Raw genomic sequence first — 18,843 nt, 5'->3', positions numbered from 1 at the left:
TCTGTTCATTGCAACAAGTATGGGAGGACCTTTTATTGTTCTAACTGTAGCGCAGAATCTGGCCAAAACGGAGAGTCAGCTAGCAAATCCATATCGTTTATCCAAGAAAAATCAATATCATTGTCCCAAGAATGAAATTCCTGTTCAGTAGACTCTACCCCATGGTCTCCAAAGATGTGGAGAAATTTCTTGCACAGCTCGGGTTGCTCTAAAACCAAACCAGTAATGAGTCGGACTTTATAGTAAGTTGCCTGGGGGATTCCGGTAATCTCCGGGAATCCGTCTCCATCGCAGAGCGGAGTTGGAGATGCTGCCACTGACTCTGTACCATTTACTGGATCTCTTGATGACTGGTTGTGTGATGTGTGCATGTTGGGGGCTGCGAGGTCGCATATCGCACGTCCATACTTTGACTGATAATAATCCTCCAATAGCCTGATCGAACTTGCAAAAGCTTTTGCTAAAACCCAACTCCTGGACCAGCCATCCAACAGTGAAAGCAAATAATCAACATCTGACCTGGCCCGGTGAACATCACTTTGTGAGGACTGCACGAAGCTAGACGCAAGCGGACTCAGATATTGAAACCATAGCAGCACACTTGCGGTGGTCACTATTGGTATTATACTGCAAATGCCTGGCGGTGTGCTTCGAAATTCTGGCACGACCGCATCGATCAGCTGTAGCATATTGATGACGCAGTTGGCACCGGCCATACAAATCGCGATTGTGTCTGGATTGGTCTCATCGGATACTATCGCAGTACTTGAAGTGTCAGAAGGTAAATCTTCGAGCTGCGGAAGATGCTCATGATGTGCCAAGAATAAGGCGTGTTGAGTCAGGAAGTGCATGCTCGTGAAATGCGACAGCTTTCCAAGGGACTGGTAGGCTTTTAAATTATTTTCAGACCACTTTAAATCTTCCGGTAAGCCCTCCAGCCAGCTCTTGATAGCTGCCTGGTTCTGCCAGTGTTTGCTTGAAGGGTCGTAAAGAGAAGATGGAGAAACTCGGCGGCCTCCATCGACATACGCTTGTGCGATGGGTGACCAGAGAAGAAATGTTTTGACGAAATAAGAAAGAGTCGACTTTCCATCATCTTGATCGAGCTGAGACCCGAGCTCATGAACCTTGGGGCCTGGGCAGTCGTGTCCAAAGGCAAAGGTGATATCGCTGCAGGGAAGATGTAGACCGACTAGTGCTAAGTCAATAGTTTGCGTTCGAAATGTGCAGTATGCAACGAGGCGATCAAAGATGATGCAGGCCCAGAATGTTCGTCTCCGAATCTCGCGTTTGCGTGGTATATGCCGTCCACTGTATTCATTTCGCATGCGCAGGGTTTGTGCCATGCGCACAGCTAGTCCGATATGCAACCATGCTTTTGATGTCGCCATCGTTAAAAGCTCACAAAGACCCAATACCAGATTAGCTTGTATATTGATGACTGAGCCAGTCAGCAGGAAAAAGTGGATGTGGAAGCAGGGGTCACGTTACTAGTAGGCTGGTCGGAAGATTGACGAGATGAATCCTGTGCCTTATTCCGATAAAAGCGTACCATACCTTTTGCGCTGCTAAATTTCGAGTCGGACTTCGCCTCGTTTTGAGGTAAGTATAATGCAGAGAGAGCAAATATTGATTCGGGTAGGAAGCGATTCTCGTTTGTCATTCTATCAACCTGCAGTGCGTCCAATTGTATACAGCCACAAAGGTCTAGCAGGTGATGAGTTTGTGCAAAGATATCAATTAGTCGTCGACGCATCGGAAGCGATGGAAGATCACAAGTATTATATGCTTGCAGATGCATTCCCGCAGGCTGCCTTATAGAAACGAGTTCGGGTGGCTTGTCACGTTCCCTGGCCAGAGTTGACGCCGAATGCGAGTCGAAAAAGAGGTGCTTGTAGCCACCAGGTGCGAGCCCTTCTGACCATTGGCATGACCTGCGTTTGCGAGTGCAAACATCGCATTCAGGCCTGAGACCATTACATCTAGTTTTGTGCTTTCGACTGGCATTGAGAAGTGAGGTCACTTAGTAAAAAGCGGAGCTCGATTGGGACACAGACGCGACACATACCATTCCTGACAAGCTTGCAGGCTCCGAGAGGCTTTTGGCATTGCGGTGCCTTCTGTATCCACTCGAATATTAAAAATGGATGCGATGATTGGACAAATATGCAAGATCATCGACATGCAGCGGAAAGTGGAACAGAATGGGTCGATGGGGGGTATCAAGCCTCCCCTCCAGGCGGTGAGAGACGGATCTACAAAGCTGAGTAAACTACAGACACTGGTTATACGGCATGAAAATGCGATTTCGAACATAATGTGTAGCATCATATCAATGGATATAGTCCCATTTGTGGTAGAACTCGGCCGCGATCCACCCGCTCAACCAATCAATTCTTCTATTACCCTATAACTAAGCTCACTATGTCTAGAGATATAAAGATTACTCTTGGGGCTGGTCAGTTGGGCACAAGGTGAAGCTGTGTTGTAATGCAAGGAGACGCAGCTGGGGTTGGCCTGGAGAGTTGAAAGGGCTAAGGGCATATTCAATGCAGGATGCTTGGGACTACTTCTAGTAGCTCTGGACGACTAGGATGGTGGTTTGGCAAATTTCAAGGCAGTAGGTCTCCTCGATGGAAGCGGGGAGTGGTTGCGTTGGAATTGTTGTTCGGATGGATCGTGTTTGGGCTGAAGATAGAGTCTTTGGGTATTGGTGTTGGGGTTTGAGCAGGATATGAGGTGAAACATTCGATACGTTGGGCGCATTACCTAGAATTCCCAAAGTGCAGTTAGATATTCACAACGTCAGATGAAACACCTTTGATCGAACACTATCCAGTAAGAATAAAAGCAAGAAGCAAAATCCACTAGGGAAAAGAAAACTGAAACGCCTCGCTGCCTGCATCTGTAGATACAATTTGAGAAATCAAGGCTTGGGTCATTAGTCGTCATAATAGTATAAACAGAATCCCAACGTATTATTCCTGCATGCTCAGAAAATGGCAGAGAAGTAAAGTAACTCTCCAAAACGTCACTCCCCAGTTTTGAGAGGAAATTATCCGAGAAAAACTGCAATTTCAAAATATCAGCTCAGATCCTGGAAACAAAATGCGCAATGGAACTGCATACTTTCCCATCCCCATTCACCCATAACATTTACCCAGTGCAATCTACTCCGCACCGTCCTCTCAAACTCAATATTGTCCAACGATGAGAGCGCAGACCCTCTCCTCTTTGATGTAGTCGTAGAGCCCCTGTTCCGTGATTGGGTCGATCTGTCGAGATCACCAGACCCCGCTCGAACATGGAATCCACGCTGATTATTTTCACAACCATGCAATACAGAACCTTTACCATCACTGGAGAAAGAAGCATGCCTTGTGCTGTTCCTATTACTACCCTGCTGTCGTCTCTCGGCCTTGAGAGCATCTCGCCGAGACCAGACCTCTTGCAACACATCCAGGCATCTGTCAACAGCACCGAGCATAAGTCGAGACTGGACTGTGTTCCACCGGTCAAGAACCCATTTACGGTCATCTTCCATGTCAACCTCGGCCCCAGCAGCGAGGAGAGGGAACATTTGAATAATGATGGTCCGGGAGGTATATGGCACGGTTGCAAGAAGAATTAGAACTCGCTTGGCAAGTTCTTCCGCGGGCTCGGATGGCATCTCTGGTACAGCTTGATGAAGGTACAGGAGAGTTGCCCAGCGGTAGGCGTGCGCGACTTGAATACTGTGCTGAACCTCGGAATTAGGATCCTCAGGCGGCTCGAACCATATTGGCGGTTCCCACTGCTCGATGAGCCTCTTCAGCTCCATGGCCTGCGCAACGATGGAAACAGAATTTGACGACGTTTTTCGCACACGTTGAACTAGTCGAGCTACTCGACCGATCAAAGGGAACAGCGTTGATGCGCAACCCATTAAAGGGTCGATCTCATGAATGGCATCGCCGGGGAGTTGGAAAATTGCTGGATTCAGATCTTGGGGACTAGATTCATCCAGTGACGTTAACCGGGCAATGACGTCCATGTATGTCCACGTATTGTACAAGAAACGGATACGGTCGAGCTCCTCGGGTTGAAGACCACCCTGGAGTCCTGCATTGAGAAGTTGCATCATCAGTGCCTTGGCACCTCGTAGATGCTGAATGCAAGTGCGTGTATTCTGGTCCCAGGTATCTGCAAATGCAAGTGCGAGGCTAGTCGCCAAAGCAGTGTCGGCTCGCATACTCTGAATTTGCTGTCTCAAACATGTGATGCTCTGGCGCATATGCTTGACACCCTGCACTCGCAGCACTGGATTCTCCTTGGAATAGTGAAATGCCGAAAGAGCAAACAGCGCATGGTATAATGCAGGGGTGCTTTTAGCAAGAGGCCAAATGAGGGTGCGCCAAGGATTCTCAGTTGCGCCATCCTTGATGGAGAGTATCCCGCAGGTCATTTTATCAAAGCGCATGGCTAACATCTCCCGGCTCCCAGGGGCCATATTTGGCTGTTCTGGGATACGGGAGAAGTCAAATGCGTCTCCATCTTCCCCGGGCAAACTCAGATTCCACGGGCCATTGTTGGGATCTGACTGCCGTATAATCTCTTCGATATCGCCATTTTCATCCTCAAGCAACTGGGAGAAACTAAGCCCCGGGCCGCTGTGAGGTTGAAATTCTTGTGGGCCAAAGAATATTGACCCAGAGTTGTCATCCATATCTTGATCCTGCATCAAATCATCAGTGAATGGCACAGAATGTTGAAATGGTTCGAGAAAGGACAAGAAGTTCAGAGGATCGGAGTCGACAGGAACAGTCACACCCAGGGGAGCGGTAGACTCGGCGCTGGTGGATGGTTCCTCCGGTATTTGAAAGCCATCAAGAGAGTTATCATCGATGGAGATATAGCTTTTGAAACTGTCAGGAGAGCTTTGAAAGCTTATCTCGGGGGGGGAGTTCCATTTGAGTTGGCCTGTACTAGTGTGGGCGGGGTCGATTCCTCTGTCCTTGGCGGCGTTGGAAAGTTCTCCGAGTTGACAGGGAGCCGAGATGAAGGTTTCTTAGACGGCTGCGATTGTGTTACTGTTGATAGAATATTAGCGGAAGGATATAACAGGATATATATGGACACGTCTCTGTAGAGCGGCGCACCCTTTTTTGTCTTCCCGGGAGGCCGACCAACGGACAGATTGGTTTCCTCAAACGGCCGCCATTTGAAATCCTTCTTATACCCTCCACAGGTCACCTTACGGCGCTCGCACTGATCGCAGGTTGGCTTTGTCTCATCGCACTTTAGGCGCTTCGCCTTGCAGGTAATACAACCTGGGCGAAGCAGATAGATGGGTCAGCATTCTATTCTGCGGATTGTCTTGCTAGCACTAGCACCCAGCAGGGCAGTCAACTGCCTCTTGCTGAGTCTTTCGGTTGTTCAAGCCAAATATCAACTAATCGTACCATTGCGACTCTTGGTCTGCCTGGGCTTTTGGGTCGACTGCTTCGCCTTTTGGGGCGAGGCAGGCTTCCCGGCCGGAGTGTCGGGCGAGTCTAAAATCGTGGACGGCGATGGAATTTTGATTGTTTCCATACCAAGGCGTTCAGTTTAGCAGTTGGACCTCGCTGGGTCGAGAGGAAATGATGGATGAGAAATATCCAACTGGGCGAATCCAAGGTTGGAGGGAGATAAGAGCGGGGTGCATGACGCGAATGACACGAAGACGAAGATAGGACCGGGCCAGTCTCCGCCTATGCATTACCGTTTCTTTGCCTTCGGCGAGATAAGGCCCATGCGGGGACGCCGATCTTGGAGTCGCTGAGGGGTACAGGGTAATCCATTTCAATTTCAACGATGCGTTGGCGAAGAGTATATGTACTTCAAGGATACCGCAGTGTTGGTTCAAGCAGACTCTGAGAGAGTTTGATACCATCTGTCAATATTGAGGATATCATTGATAGGCGGTAGGTACTCTGGAACAGGGTATAGGCCTGATCGAGGTGGCACTGGGTCTGATAGATGGAAGGTGGAACATTGCAAGGTGGTTGGTGGTTGGTTGTTGGTCGTGTGGTTCATGCGGGGAAGGGAAGTTCCAGGCACGAAGGGTACATACCGTACAGTACAAAAGATAGTTACCAACCCACTGGTACATTACTTACTATACAGTATATTATGTACCATACTGTATTGTATCGGGCTTGTAACTGCCGACCCGATCACTATTTTCACAGTGGTTTAGGGCTGATCCGTTTGAAATCATTGAAATCTGTCCAGCATACAGTGAAATATTCAGCTAATCTCTTCTAGAAGTCGACTTTACAGGCCTGATGCCTTCTCGCTATTCTTTCCGCCCTAATAACACACAACTCATTATTGATAATGCCCTGATACTATATAGTCGATCAGCTGACATCTACATAAAAGCTTAGAGCCGCCCCGAGTCACTCTATCCCAAATCTTGCGTATAATATGAGCACTTCGCCTATATGAATTCTGAGATTCAAGCTCCATCAAGCCATGAGACCCTAGAACATGAGGACAGGTGCACTTTCGATCAAGCTAACGGAGCTACCGGCCGTGAACCGTGAGCCGTGAACGCCGAATATCTATCTCATCAGCTCTAGCCTATCACGATGATGGTGGGGTAGGACGGCTCGAGCATTGATGGCCAGCATAGCTTGGTACATATCCGATGCCCGGATGGAAGTCCAGATTTCCCCGCATTCTTCAAGGTTGCGAGGCTGATCCGGGCGGGGGTTTGGTTCATCTCTGACATTCCGTTCCATTATATCAGGTCATCCATTGTCCGTAGACTTCCGTAAAAGGGGATGGTAGTTTTCAAAGCCAAGTGAATATTTTCTTCAATTCCAACTCTTGGAAGACCTGCGTTCTTGCTCTGTTCATATTTTATGGTACCGGCATGTTGGCTCCGAGTCAATTCCGTCACTTTCCGTGACGGCGGTCCAGCTGGACAAGCCCATGGAAACGGACCGTCTTGCGGAGAGAGCAGGTCAAAAGAGCCGAAATTGAAACCAGTTCCCAGGGCCCATGAGATAAGCATGTTAAATACTTGTGGACTTTTTAAAATCCAGGTACTACCACTTCCGTGCCAATGATACACCTATCACCATGAAAAAAAACAACCTTGGAATAATCTTTGACCCAACATGAGTCAGATCAGGACTGTCATTATAGTAAGCTTCATTGCAGACTGTTATTCGACAATTGCTGTCGTTAACAGAGCTCTCGAAGTCAACTATGAATACAAAGATTCTTGATTGAAGGCACCTGGAGCTTTATGAACTTTGCCGGTCTACGCTAAGACCAACTTGTATTGTTGATGCGAGCCTCCAGATGGAAAACCTTTCCATCCGGGAAGATCTGGCCTTTCTCTCGATTCGTATTCTATCGAAAAGGGCACAGAGTTCCTCTGGTTGGTGTACAACTCAATATATGCACTAACCGCTTCGGGGAAAAGTATCCCGGGCGATTTGGTCGCACTTCAAGGCTCACACTTCAACTTGCAAGCTACTTCAGTTTAGATCCATTGCTCCCTACAGCTTTCAAGTTGAGCAATTGAACTTACTTTCATGGTTTTCTAATATTTCTCTCATGATGGCAATTTGAAACCAACATAACTCAAATTCAATTTGCCCGACTACCCCTACTGCGGATACCATGGTATTACTAGTATCCAGAGCTTATCTCTCTTTCCCCTCACTCAACCCCTCTTCGCATCGATTTCGCATCGCTGGGCCAGTGTTACTGGTAGATTCTCTTCCGGTCTGCCTAAATGAGGCATGTAGTCCAGACATTTACTCAGCTCACGACATAGCAACCAGGAAGCAACTGCCTCTCGACTCAGACTCAGCATGATGGCGAACATCCCCTCTTTCGGGAGGGGCTTGCGAATTGATCTGAAGCAAGATCATATAAATCAAGCCAGGGGCACGAAGCTAATTCTCTAGGAATAATCAATCAGAAACAGTCACATTCGCAATATACAAGATGTCAGCATTCAAGTATTACGCCAAGGCCCAGTCCACCTTTAAGCCGCCGCTCATCGCGAACGAGAATGCCTTCCTCGGCGATATTAGCACCAGGTAAGCGGAAGCGGATAGTGTACTAGGTAGTCTGGGGGAAAGCGCCGAGCAATGTATGCTAACACCGGGGTTATAGTCAGAAGGAAAATCCCGACAAGCCCATGTCGGCGGGATTCTACCGACTTGAAAAGGGCACCCCATTGGTGTACACCTATAGCTACGACGAAATGAAGATTATTTTGGAAGGCCAATTTGAAATTTCGGACGAGACGGGCCAGAAGGTGACCGCGTCGCCCGGTGATGTGTTTTATTTCCCTAAGGGGGTGACGATCACCTTTTCGACGGAGACATATGGATTAGCGTTCTTCGTGAGTCTTTGCTGATCTAGGGCTCTGTGGTGGAGTTGAGTGGAGTTGAGTTGAGATGAGTGCTAACCGATCTCTGTAGACGGGCCAGCGAGCTGAGGGACAGGTTTAGATGGCCAATCAAGGCGAGGAATGGCATAGGTAACCTTGGTAGATAAACTTGACAAAGCCTGGTTGAAGCATGCGAAGATCCTTCGAGATGATTTGATTTTTTTTTTTTCCGGGCCGTCCCAATCGGGTAGTTTGCTTACATGCAGTCCATATTGGGAATCAGCATCTATACGAAATACAATAACAATATACACTATACATACACTAAACAATCGCACCCTTGCACCACACAAGGACAATGGGATCATCTACTATTTCCAAGGTCATCTCAATAATTGGACAATGAACAGGAACTTGAAGCCAGGCAACTGAAACTGAAACTGGATTCTCGGAGTACAAACAGGGTCATCTCCAGTCATCTCCGAATCCCCTCAATCATGGCAGACAGCTCCCCACCCGACCCCTCCACTAGGTCAGGAACAGGAGATGACCTGCAGCGCTTACCTCCGAATCCACTGGGTGGATTAGGTTCAGCTCGCCTCAATAAACTCAACTTCACCCTGACTGCACAGCCTTAGGATGACGTGGGGGGTAGTTAGTTGCTCAGGCAACAGACGGAGGGGAGGGAAGTGGGTGTAGGAGTGGATGTGGATGGAGGTGAATCGAGCTGAAGCAAGATCCGATCGTGTGGATCAGCTCCGATCCGGTTCTCTGAACTCTGTGGGATAAATGAATAGTGGTTATGGTAGTGGTAATGGTGGTGTAGTGTAAAGTCGAGTCTCGCCCAAAGCGCAACTGCCTCCGCCCAAGCTGAAGTCCTGCCTGATCAAGGGGCTCCCCTCCTTCCTACAACTTATCCTCTACACTTCACTTTCGCTCTTCTCCCTCCACTCTTCATTCCCACACATCTCACATCACACTCATTCCCCTGAAAATGGCTATCGATGTCGAGGGTCTCCGACTACCCAATCCCCCGCCTCTCCTGCACACTCGCTCCGGCAATGAATCCTTCGACCGCCCCTCCACCCCCGCCGGCAGTGGCTATCTCAGTCCAACACAAACCCCTCAAGGAAGTCCCAGCAAATCCCGAGCACCCCCTGGCGCTCTCGATTTACCCAATGTTTTCGACAAGGCCTTGAAATTAACACCGACATCCCCCTCCAAACCCACCCATAACCACTTCAACCATCCCATGTTTACCGATCGCGGCGAACGTGAACGCCCTGACGACTTCAACGAGAGTGTCATCCACCAACGTCCCACAAGCCCGACGCGTCGCGCAAACAAGGAAAATACCCCTCCGACCACCCGTCTACAAAAAGAATTGGGATTAAACCCGACCCCCGCTGCCATTTCCCGACATGAGCCTTATCAGCAGCAACGGGATGACACCACCAAGCGCCAGGTTCAATTGCGCGGGCTGACTCCGGAGGAGATGGAGAAGTTGAACCAACCCAAGGTTAAGCGCTTGGCGAATGTCACCCAACTATGTACGTTGCACGAAAGATTGCCAAAACCAGAACTGCCTGCTGATACTCATCCCCGTAGATTTCCTTGACCACTACTTCGACCTCCTGAGTTACGTCCACAATCGTCAAACCCGCCATACCCAATTTAAAGCCGCCTACCCCGAGCCCCCCCACCACTCCCAACGACGAATACGAACCCGCCCTTTTGAAATACCTGGGTCGCGAGCGCGCGCACCTTCGCAAGCGCCGCACCCGTCTCCGCCAAGGCGATTTCCAGATCCTGACGCAGGTCGGCCAGGGTGGTTATGGCCAGGTATACTTGGCGCAGAAGAAGGACACGCGCGAGGTGTGTGCCCTGAAGGTGATGAGCAAGAAGCTCCTGTTCAAATTAGACGAAATCCGACACATTCTCACCGAGCGCGATATTCTGACCGCCGCGAAAAGCGAATGGCTCGTCAAGCTCTTATACGCTTTCCAGGATGACAGTCAAATCTACCTGGCGATGGAGTATGTTCCTGGTGGTGATTTCCGCACTCTGCTCAACAACACGGGCGTTCTGCATAACCGACATGCGCGTTTCTACATCGCCGAGATGTTCAGTTGTATCGATGCGCTCCACATTCTGGGATATATTCACCGTGACCTTAAACCAGAGAACTTCCTGATCGACTCAACCGGTCATGTCAAATTGACCGATTTCGGTCTGGCAGCTGGTATGTTGAGTCCTGGAAAGATTGAGTCGATGCGCGTGAAGCTGGAAGAAGTGGGCAATACTTCCGTACCCTTCGGCCGACCCATGGAACAGCGAACTATGGCTGAGCGCCGACAGGGGTACCGTACCCTGCGGGAGCGCGAAGTCAACTATGCCAAGTCCATTGTCGGTTCGCCCGATTACATGGCGCCGGAGGTGCTCAAGGGCGAGCAGTACGATTTCACTGTCGACTACTGGAGTCTGGGCTGTATGTTATTCGAAGCGCTCGCCGGTTATCCACCATTCGCAGGCGCGACCGTCGACGAAACATGGCAAAACCTTAAACGATGGCAAAAGGTTCTCCGCAAGCCAGTATACGAGGATCCGAACTATTTCCTCTCGCGCCGGACGTGGGATCTTATCACGAAATTGGTCGCCGGCAAGGAGCAACGATTCAAGAATATTAACGAGATCCACGCCCACGACTACTTCAGTGAGGTAGACTTCGACCGACTGCGTGAGCAGCGGGCGCCATTTGTGCCGGAGTTGGATTCGGAGACGGATGCAGGCTACTTTGACGATTTCAGCAACGAGGCGGACATGGCCAAGTATAAGGAGGTTCATGATAAGCAGCGTGCACTCGAGGACATGGCCGACCGTGACGATAAGATGAATAAGGGATTATTTGTTGGATTTACCTTCCGGTATGTTTTGTTTACCCCAGGTCCAATCTACTGGACATTAAAGAGCCGTTCACTGACCAGCACGTTCTCAGCCACCGCAAGCCCGCTGTCGACAGCACTGGTGGTCGTAGTTCACCACGCAAACCGATTGCGACGGATGGCAGCTTCGGAACCATCTTCTAGGAGCCGACTCAGTCAGACTTGTTTACCTTTCTGCCCTTCTGTTCTATCTCATCTGATCCGAGCTGGCTTGGTCGATGTGTATGTGTTTAATGGCGCTTTTACTTCTTTCCTCCATGCATTGTTATTATTTATCTCCTGCAGCGGCACTGCTCTGCATTTTATTGTATTGTACCCGCAGAAGCAATGTAAAGCTGAAGTTTATGCTATTCTTTACTACTGTTCCCGAGCTCAAGTTTTCGCAGTCGCGGGGTCTATGATGGAGTTTAAAATTGAGTGTATGATACATACATAAACACAAACGGTCTCAGTTACCGTAGTAAACTTCCACAAAATACATAATCAGTAACCCAACCCGGAGGTGAGTCAACGATGCTCCAATTGCATTGCACGCATCGCATGGAGTCCTTCAATCCGCCATCCACCAGAACAACATAACAGCCCGATTGGAACCACCCTAAATAAACCACCTAGTTCTCAGGAAGTTGACTAACCATCTTCAAGATAGCCGACTCCTGATCCCCAATAACAGCGCGCCCATTGGTCCAATCAACAGTAACAGGCTTCACAAAGCTCCCAGTGGGATCATCCTTGAACTTCTTAATCGCATCCTCAGCAGTCCTTGCGCCGCGAATCAGGTCCGAAACAGCATAGGTCTCCTTATTTCCCAGACTGCCGGTGCCGCTGTTCGGCGAGATGTAGTCCAGGATTGAGCGCAGCTGGTCGGTCGTTGGGTTGTCGGTTGTGACTTCCAGTTCGAATTGGCCGCGTTGTTGCCTTGCGTGGGCGGTGTGGTCGCTGGCTTGATCTTCGGTTGCGGAGGAGGTTGCTGCTGCTGAGGCTTGCTTGAGGATGTTTAGGGTTCGGGTTGAGGGGGCGAGGTTGGGGTTGTGGAAGAGGGTGATTGGGTCGAGGGTTTTGCTCTGGGGTTGGTTAGTTAAGGTAGAATTGGAGGGAGGGGATGAGAGTGGGTACGTACGAAGCGAAACATTTTGATGGTTGGGGAAATTGGTAGGTATGGGAGAGCTCAAGTTGTAAATTGAAGGTGATTGAGGAGATTGGAAGCAGATGAGGAGAGAGGGAAGTGAAGTTGGAGTTGAAGACGGAACAGCTTGGGATGATGTCATGTGCCGGGATCCCGTTTGGGTTAGTCACATGAACATAACAACTTGTTTGCAAGTTGAATCTGTCGAGTCATGCTGTGGGTATTTTGGTTTGCGTGGCTTGGGTTTAATTATGGTATTTTGGAACCCAATGGAAGAGTGCTACGAATCAAGATTTGCTGTGGCCAAGTTGCCAGCACTGTATCTAGGTACATGTTCAGTGACTAGCCGAAGTTGCCTAACCCGAGATACAGTTGTTGACTCAGATACTAGTTAGTTTTGGACTTACTAGTATTAGTAACACATTATTATGATTCGTGATTAGTCAAGAACTTCATATTAACTTGAAAATGCGCAAATTAATTATCTGGAAAGCATATACTATCACCACTTTTTAGAACTTCAAGTAAATGGTTGAATAAATTAAGAAAAAGAATTCTCGCCATCCTCTTCAGACCCCGGGGCTCTTCTCACTTTGTCTCCATATATTAACTCTTGGGCTACTTCTTTCTGCCTGAGCGCTGCTCATAATTCACAACAGCAAGACCAGTCATTACAATCAAATCCCGTAGATCACCTGCTTCAAGCCCCTGTCCTTGTGGCAAGGTATCAAGGAAAATAAACCCATCTTCATTCATAACCGCAACAGTAGGAAATTTTTCGAGCCGCTCCTTTGGTGTCAAGCTCTCAGAACTGCGCGTAACTCCCAGGCTCACCCGACAAATATGTGTATGCTTGTTGGGTGAAAACGGCAGTTCTGGCTTTGTCTCCCCTTCCCGCCAGATCGAACCGTGATGACGATACCACGAGATAGTCGTGAGAATTTTATTCGAGTCTCTAGGCCCCTCGATACTTGAAGAGACGTCTCCCAGCTCTCGGCTAAACTGAAAATATTCTTGAAACTCCTCGGTGAATCGCCAGCGTTCGCCGTTGGCTAGCCTGATACAGCCCCGATACTGGAAGCAACATTTGCAGCACAGCATTGGGGGGGAGATCGACATTGATACTGCCGATGATATCCTCCGAACTGAAAGATAAGGTTTCCGTCTCTTCCTTCTCTAAGGATACCGTGTCTTCTTCCCCCCACCTCGTGACTATCAAATCATTTCGTGTCAACTTGGTTGGGGCAGTGCCTGGTTGCGGGAGAGTGATTCCGAAAAAGGCGGGGCTCCAGACATTGTACATTGGGTAATCTCCATGTTGTTTCCAGGCTTTCGTCTGATTTATCCGGGATTGCAGACTCGGCTCCGATGTAAAGAGAGAAGCGATGGTCTGGGTCAAGGCCCAAGGCTCGGGCCTGATTTGAAGCATTTCTTCGGGTATAAGTGGCGATGGTTTTGAGAGTACCTTAGAGAGCATGCAGGGGCTGTGAAAGTGAGATATTATCAGCCTGGTTGCCTGAGATGGCTGGGGCGATCTCACTCAGGTGTTGTATCTTTCTTGTCCAAAGTTTCCATCTCAAGTAGGAAACGAAATTGCAAAGTTGAAAGGGTTCAATCTTATACGAAAAGAGCAGAATTTGAGATTCTCAAGCAGTGGTGGATAAATGGCAAGTTGATGACGGCCTGGCGCGGGGAGGGGAGCCTGGGTCTTATAGTTACCAATTGACTAGTGCTGAGACCAGTGGCGATCCCGTTCGTTTCCCATTTAAGGCAGCCTGCAGGCGGCAGCCACCACCTCTCTTCTCCATAACCAGCCCCATCTCCCTCTAACTCCCTTTCTAATATATCTTTATATTTTCAGTTTCATTCTATCCCAGTACTCCGTAGCCATGCCTATCGCCACCCTCCATACTCATCTATGCGGCCTGGCGCCGGAAGCAACTGACACCGAGCCTACGTATCCTGTATTGTGTATTTTTTCTTCTTTCGATTCAATTGTAAGCTTAATGTCAGAGATCTACCTGCTCACCCCGAGAGAAGTTGAATCACGATATACTGGGCGCTGGAAGGATGGTGGTCATCAGTACTCAACATCATCACTGCCAGATTTGATGGACTCAGCCAGTGGAATATCATAATAACTAGTAGGCACCAGTGTATAGCAGCAGCTTCACGATATCGGTGCGTCCTTTTCGTCTCGCGGCTTGTAGAGCATTGCCATGTTTACCACCTTGGGCATTGACATCAGCATGCGCATCTAGCAGTAGCTGACATATTTCAATATCTCTACTCAAAGCAGCAGCTTGTAGAGCATTGCCATATTTACCACCTTGGGCATTGACATCAGCATGTGCATCTAGCAGTAGCTGACATACTTCAATATATCCAAAGTAAGCAGCAGCTTGTAGAGCATTGCCATATAAACCACCTTGGGCATTGACATCAGCATGCGCATCTAGTAGCAGCTGGCATATTTCGATATATCCACCCTGAGCAGCAGCTTGTAGAGCATTGCCATATTCACCACCTTGGGCATTGACATCAGCATGCGCATCTAGCAGTAGCTGACATACTTCAACATGTCTACTCCTAGCAGCAGCTCGTAGAGCATTGCCATATTTACCACCTTGGGCATTGACATCAGCATGTGCATCTAGGAGTAGCTGACATACTTCAACATATCCATTCTCAGCAGCTGCTTGTAGAGCATTGCCATATAAACCACCTTGGGCATTAACATCCGCATGTGCATCTAGGAGTAGCTGACATACTTCAACATATCCATTCTTAGCAGCTGCTTGTAGAGCATTGCCATATAAACCACCTTGGGCATTGACATCCGCATGTGCATCTAGGAGTAGCTGACATACTTCAACATATCCATTCTTAGCAGCTGCTTTTAGAGCATGGCCAAAGAATCCACCACCTTGGGCATTGACATCAGCACCCGCTTCGATTAGAATTGCCACCACGGCATGATGGCCCCTCTCTGAAGCTGCCTGTAGCGCACTTTCCCCGTCGCGTGCTGCCTTGTTGACATTTGATCCACCATCCAGGAGCCATTCGACAAATTCTAACTTTCCATTTTCGGCCGCCTCAATCATTGCAGATTTTCCAGATTTTGTGTTTACTGCCCCACAGTCTGCTCCATTCCGTCGAAGAATTTCTGCCACAGCTATATGACCACGACGAGCTGCAAGATGAAACGCTGTATTTCCGTTGAAGTCTTCGTCCCCCAAAGGCTCCCCCTTCAAAGCCAAACATCCGAGGGCATCAGTTAAGTTGTAGAATGCAGTCACGTGTATGATTTTGGTTTCAATTGGGAATACGTCGTAAATGGAGTTTGATAAAAAGCACTGCTGGATCTTGAACCATCGGTGAAACAGCTCCTGGAGGGTATCGATTTCATTGTGGAGCACTTGAGTTCGATACTCAGCGCTTTTTTCAGCATGAATGAAGAGATTCTTGGTGGCATATGCAAGAAACGGGTAATTCCGACCCAGATCTTTCGTCGTCAATTTTTGAGGTAATTTTACCGTGGTTAGGTAGATCAAAGATGACCGATAAAGGGCTGCATGGGATTGGAAGAAGAGTGCCGTGCCACATTGAAGTGACGGATTCTTGCCGGCTGGTAGGCGTAACAGCTCCAGTCCCCTGTTGGATAGAAAATCATTAACCGATTGGTGGACCACTTGAACTAACTGGCAAGGCCCTGAAAATCCCCATTGTGAGTTTTCATCGTCCATCTCGCCAGAGACCACTTCGACAAGGCCACCAGAAAGAGCCTTCAGTTTTCGCTTCATGCGATTGTCGGTGTCGATAAACCCCTCGATCTTTTCCCACTTCTTTGCTAAAGGTGATGTTTTGGCATCCTTCGCTACCAAGGCGTATCGAATTTCAGTCAACGTCAGAGCTCGCTCAGCAAAACAGAGCCATTGAAATAACAGAAACGATTGTCCGCGATTCCTTTGATCTATCACGTCGTTCAAAATGTATGAATACACGTCCTCTAGATCAGCCGGGACCTCATCCAACCAGCACCTGACGTCATCCAAAGAATCTCCACCAAGAACTCGCTGTTGAAGAAGAGGCACCATAATATGAACCCATTGAAAAACTCCCTTGGCCCGTTCATTCAATTGCATCATAAGCTCCTCCTTCATATCTCGGGTGATACCTTCATCGTCTTCCATCTCAGCAAGGACGTCGTCAATATACGTCGCGATATCCCCCTGGTTATGATCTTCGACGCATACTTCCACGGCCTGGGGGCTTGATATAATGGGATAATGCCGGCATGATATGCAGATCTGAAGAGGCAACTTCTCCTTTCCAGCAAGAGTACTGAGTCGATGGAAATATGATGCCAGCTTCTGAGCGGATTCAGCGCCGGTCTCGTCCAGAGCATCCACAAAAACTCTCACTTGTTTTTGATTCGCCGAGGTGAGGATAGCACCCGTCAGCAATTCTTCAAGCATAGTTTGTGGCCATTTGTGCTCATCATAATGACCAAACAGCTGACATCGTTTCTCATACGTCTCGCGCACCGCACCGCGCACAATGTCGTCCAAGACAAATATCTGGTTGAGCAAAGACCTGAACATACCAAGTGAGGTTCTCTGTAGCTCAGAGCCTCGAGCCGTAAAGAAAAAGTTGAGTTGAATGCCCTCAATTTGATCGAGTTTGTCATAGAGGAATGCCATCAAAGTTGATTTCCCTGCGCCCGGCTTGCCTTTGACCCAAAGTAAACCCTGGCGATTACCAATCCATGTGTTATAAGATTCCATTCTCAGGATCCATTCGCAAGTGTTGGCGTGGCGTCGCTCAATGTTCTCTCTCCGATCTAACATCTGAGGAAATGCCAGGGACCTGAGAATCTCTACCACGATAGTCAGCGGCAGTCTCTCTGAATCGCAAGAGCTTATACATACTTTTGTCTTTTTCCTGCTGTGAAACTTCGGGTTGACCTGCGTAGAGACCAAAAGGCCAATTGTCAATCGACATGGTGTAGTCGAGAGGGGCTTTCCTGAGACGTACCGGGCATGAAGTTAATCGTCCCGCCGTTGTTACTCCCCACTTGCAGAGAGGAGAGCGCATTTCCGAAGGACATAGACGTGGAATCCATTGTTGATGGGTGGTGTGATCAGTGATACTGTCATGTTCATGACGAGAATGAAAGTCTTGGCCCCCAACGCAGAGCTGATGTGATTCTCAGCTCTCAACCCCGCGATCAGGTGATCGCTAGCCGCTACTTTGACAACAAATGGCCTCGTGTTAAAAACAGAGAGTCTCATATATTAGTAACTCTGCATTTTCGACCAGTGGACTTAGGGGAAGCCTTGTATGAGGAAAGCATACCTTTTTGGTCGCTGGTACTGGGGGCACGAACCGCGATTTATAACTCTGAAGACTGAAGGCATCATACTAGCAGTCACTTGGGCGGTCTTCGCACAGATTTTGGGAGATGGCAGCTAATTTGAGAATTGAAGGGGAAATGTAAGTGGGTTCTAATTCAAGGTTTTTAGAAAATATTTGGAACAAGACTCGGAGAAGACTAAGTTGCATCTGGGTGGGCACTCCAGCCCCGGAGGGCTTTGATGTTCGATTTTCAACATTGATTGGAAAGCAAAGTCCAACTACTAATAGTACTTTACTAGAATATTACAAAACGTGAAATATGTAAATATCGACTACTCCAAACATAGAGTGAAACGTAGGAGCAGAACTTTAAAGGTTAAATCGAAGTTGTGCGTTTTAGAGTTAAAGTAATGGGTCCGAAACATCAGAGCCTTTTCGCGCAAAGCTTAATGCACATTGATGAACAACATAGAAGAAAGCGAGTCAAGTCGCTAAAAAGCAAAAGTTTGGAGTTACAACCAATTTCATTTTGACCAGATCGAGTCACTCGCCATTTGGCATCGCAGCTCCCAGAACCTTTTGGTGGGCAAGGCGGCTTCATTTATAGAGAGAAAATGAGGTAAACAAACTTGAGTCAGAACAATACATGACAAATATAAAATAAAGGGAGAATATCCATGACAATCTGAAATGGGGTAATCAAGTACTATACCATTTTCTACAAGGGTGATAAGTATACTCCGTAGAACATTAGAAATTCCCTGATGTTCAGCCCATCTCCACCCATTCTGACAGGCAGCACCCAGAAACACCGATAATAAACCGACAAATCCACCCAAAAAATCCCCCAACGGCCGACTCAGAGAAAAGCGCTTAAACAATCACACGATTGGATTTCCCCACCTCGTGCCCGATCGCCGCTGTGTGCGACATTTTGAGGGCCGGCGCTTAGAAACGGGAGAACATGTTCGTTTGGCCGATCCCACGTTCATGCATGCGACGGACCCTGAAAAGCAAAGGTGAAATGACATAAATAGACC

The 18,843-nt window shown here is 48.4% G+C and overlaps 6 protein-coding genes across 6 annotated transcripts; 2 read left to right on the top strand and 4 right to left on the bottom strand.

The window, feature by feature from the left end:
* Positions 1-32: 32 nt before the first annotated feature.
* On the bottom strand, positions 33-1,391 carry N7533_003265 (fungal specific transcription factor domain-containing protein; the record flags this gene model as incomplete). Its single annotated transcript, XM_057099915.1, has 1 exon — positions 33-1,391. The coding sequence occupies one exon, from the start codon at positions 1,389-1,391 to the stop codon at positions 33-35; it is 1,359 nt and encodes a 452-aa protein (XP_056965051.1).
* Positions 1,392-3,085: 1,694 nt separating this feature from the next.
* On the bottom strand, positions 3,086-5,571 carry N7533_003264 (Zn(II)2Cys6 transcription factor; the record flags this gene model as incomplete). The annotated part of the gene is made up of 3 exons (XM_057099914.1): positions 3,086-4,930; positions 4,966-5,309; positions 5,442-5,571. The coding sequence occupies 3 exons, from the start codon at positions 5,569-5,571 to the stop codon at positions 3,086-3,088; spliced, it is 2,319 nt and encodes a 772-aa protein (XP_056965050.1).
* Positions 5,572-7,986: 2,415 nt separating this feature from the next.
* Positions 7,987-8,498, top strand: N7533_003263 (cupin domain-containing protein; the record flags this gene model as incomplete). The annotated part of the gene is made up of 3 exons (XM_057099913.1): positions 7,987-8,081; positions 8,158-8,389; positions 8,469-8,498. The coding sequence occupies 3 exons, from the start codon at positions 7,987-7,989 to the stop codon at positions 8,496-8,498; spliced, it is 357 nt and encodes a 118-aa protein (XP_056965049.1).
* Positions 8,499-9,371: 873 nt separating this feature from the next.
* N7533_003262 (putative serine/threonine protein kinase) lies at positions 9,372-11,463 on the top strand (the record flags this gene model as incomplete). The annotated part of the gene is made up of 3 exons (XM_057099912.1): positions 9,372-9,927; positions 10,017-11,301; positions 11,322-11,463. The coding sequence occupies 3 exons, from the start codon at positions 9,372-9,374 to the stop codon at positions 11,461-11,463; spliced, it is 1,983 nt and encodes a 660-aa protein (XP_056965048.1).
* A 467-nt stretch (positions 11,464-11,930) lies between these two features.
* N7533_003261 (uncharacterized protein) lies at positions 11,931-12,451 on the bottom strand (the record flags this gene model as incomplete). Its single annotated transcript, XM_057099911.1, has 2 exons — positions 11,931-12,383; positions 12,440-12,451. 2 exons carry the CDS (start codon positions 12,449-12,451, stop codon positions 11,931-11,933), a joined length of 465 nt encoding a protein of 154 aa, XP_056965047.1.
* Positions 12,452-14,586: 2,135 nt separating this feature from the next.
* Positions 14,587-17,570, bottom strand: N7533_003260 (ankyrin repeat domain-containing protein; the record flags this gene model as incomplete). The annotated part of the gene is made up of 2 exons (XM_057099910.1): positions 14,587-17,324; positions 17,483-17,570. The coding sequence occupies 2 exons, from the start codon at positions 17,568-17,570 to the stop codon at positions 14,587-14,589; spliced, it is 2,826 nt and encodes a 941-aa protein (XP_056965046.1).
* Positions 17,571-18,843: the final 1,273 nt, after the last annotated feature.

The sequence above is a fragment of the Penicillium manginii genome, assembly GCF_028828005.1.
Source record: "Penicillium manginii strain IBT 31320 chromosome Unknown utg000002l:1.0-5564898.0:1.0-5567710.0, whole genome shotgun sequence".
NCBI lineage: Eukaryota > Fungi > Ascomycota > Eurotiomycetes > Eurotiales > Aspergillaceae > Penicillium > Penicillium manginii.
This window is presented reverse-complemented; position numbering and strand designations above follow the sequence as displayed.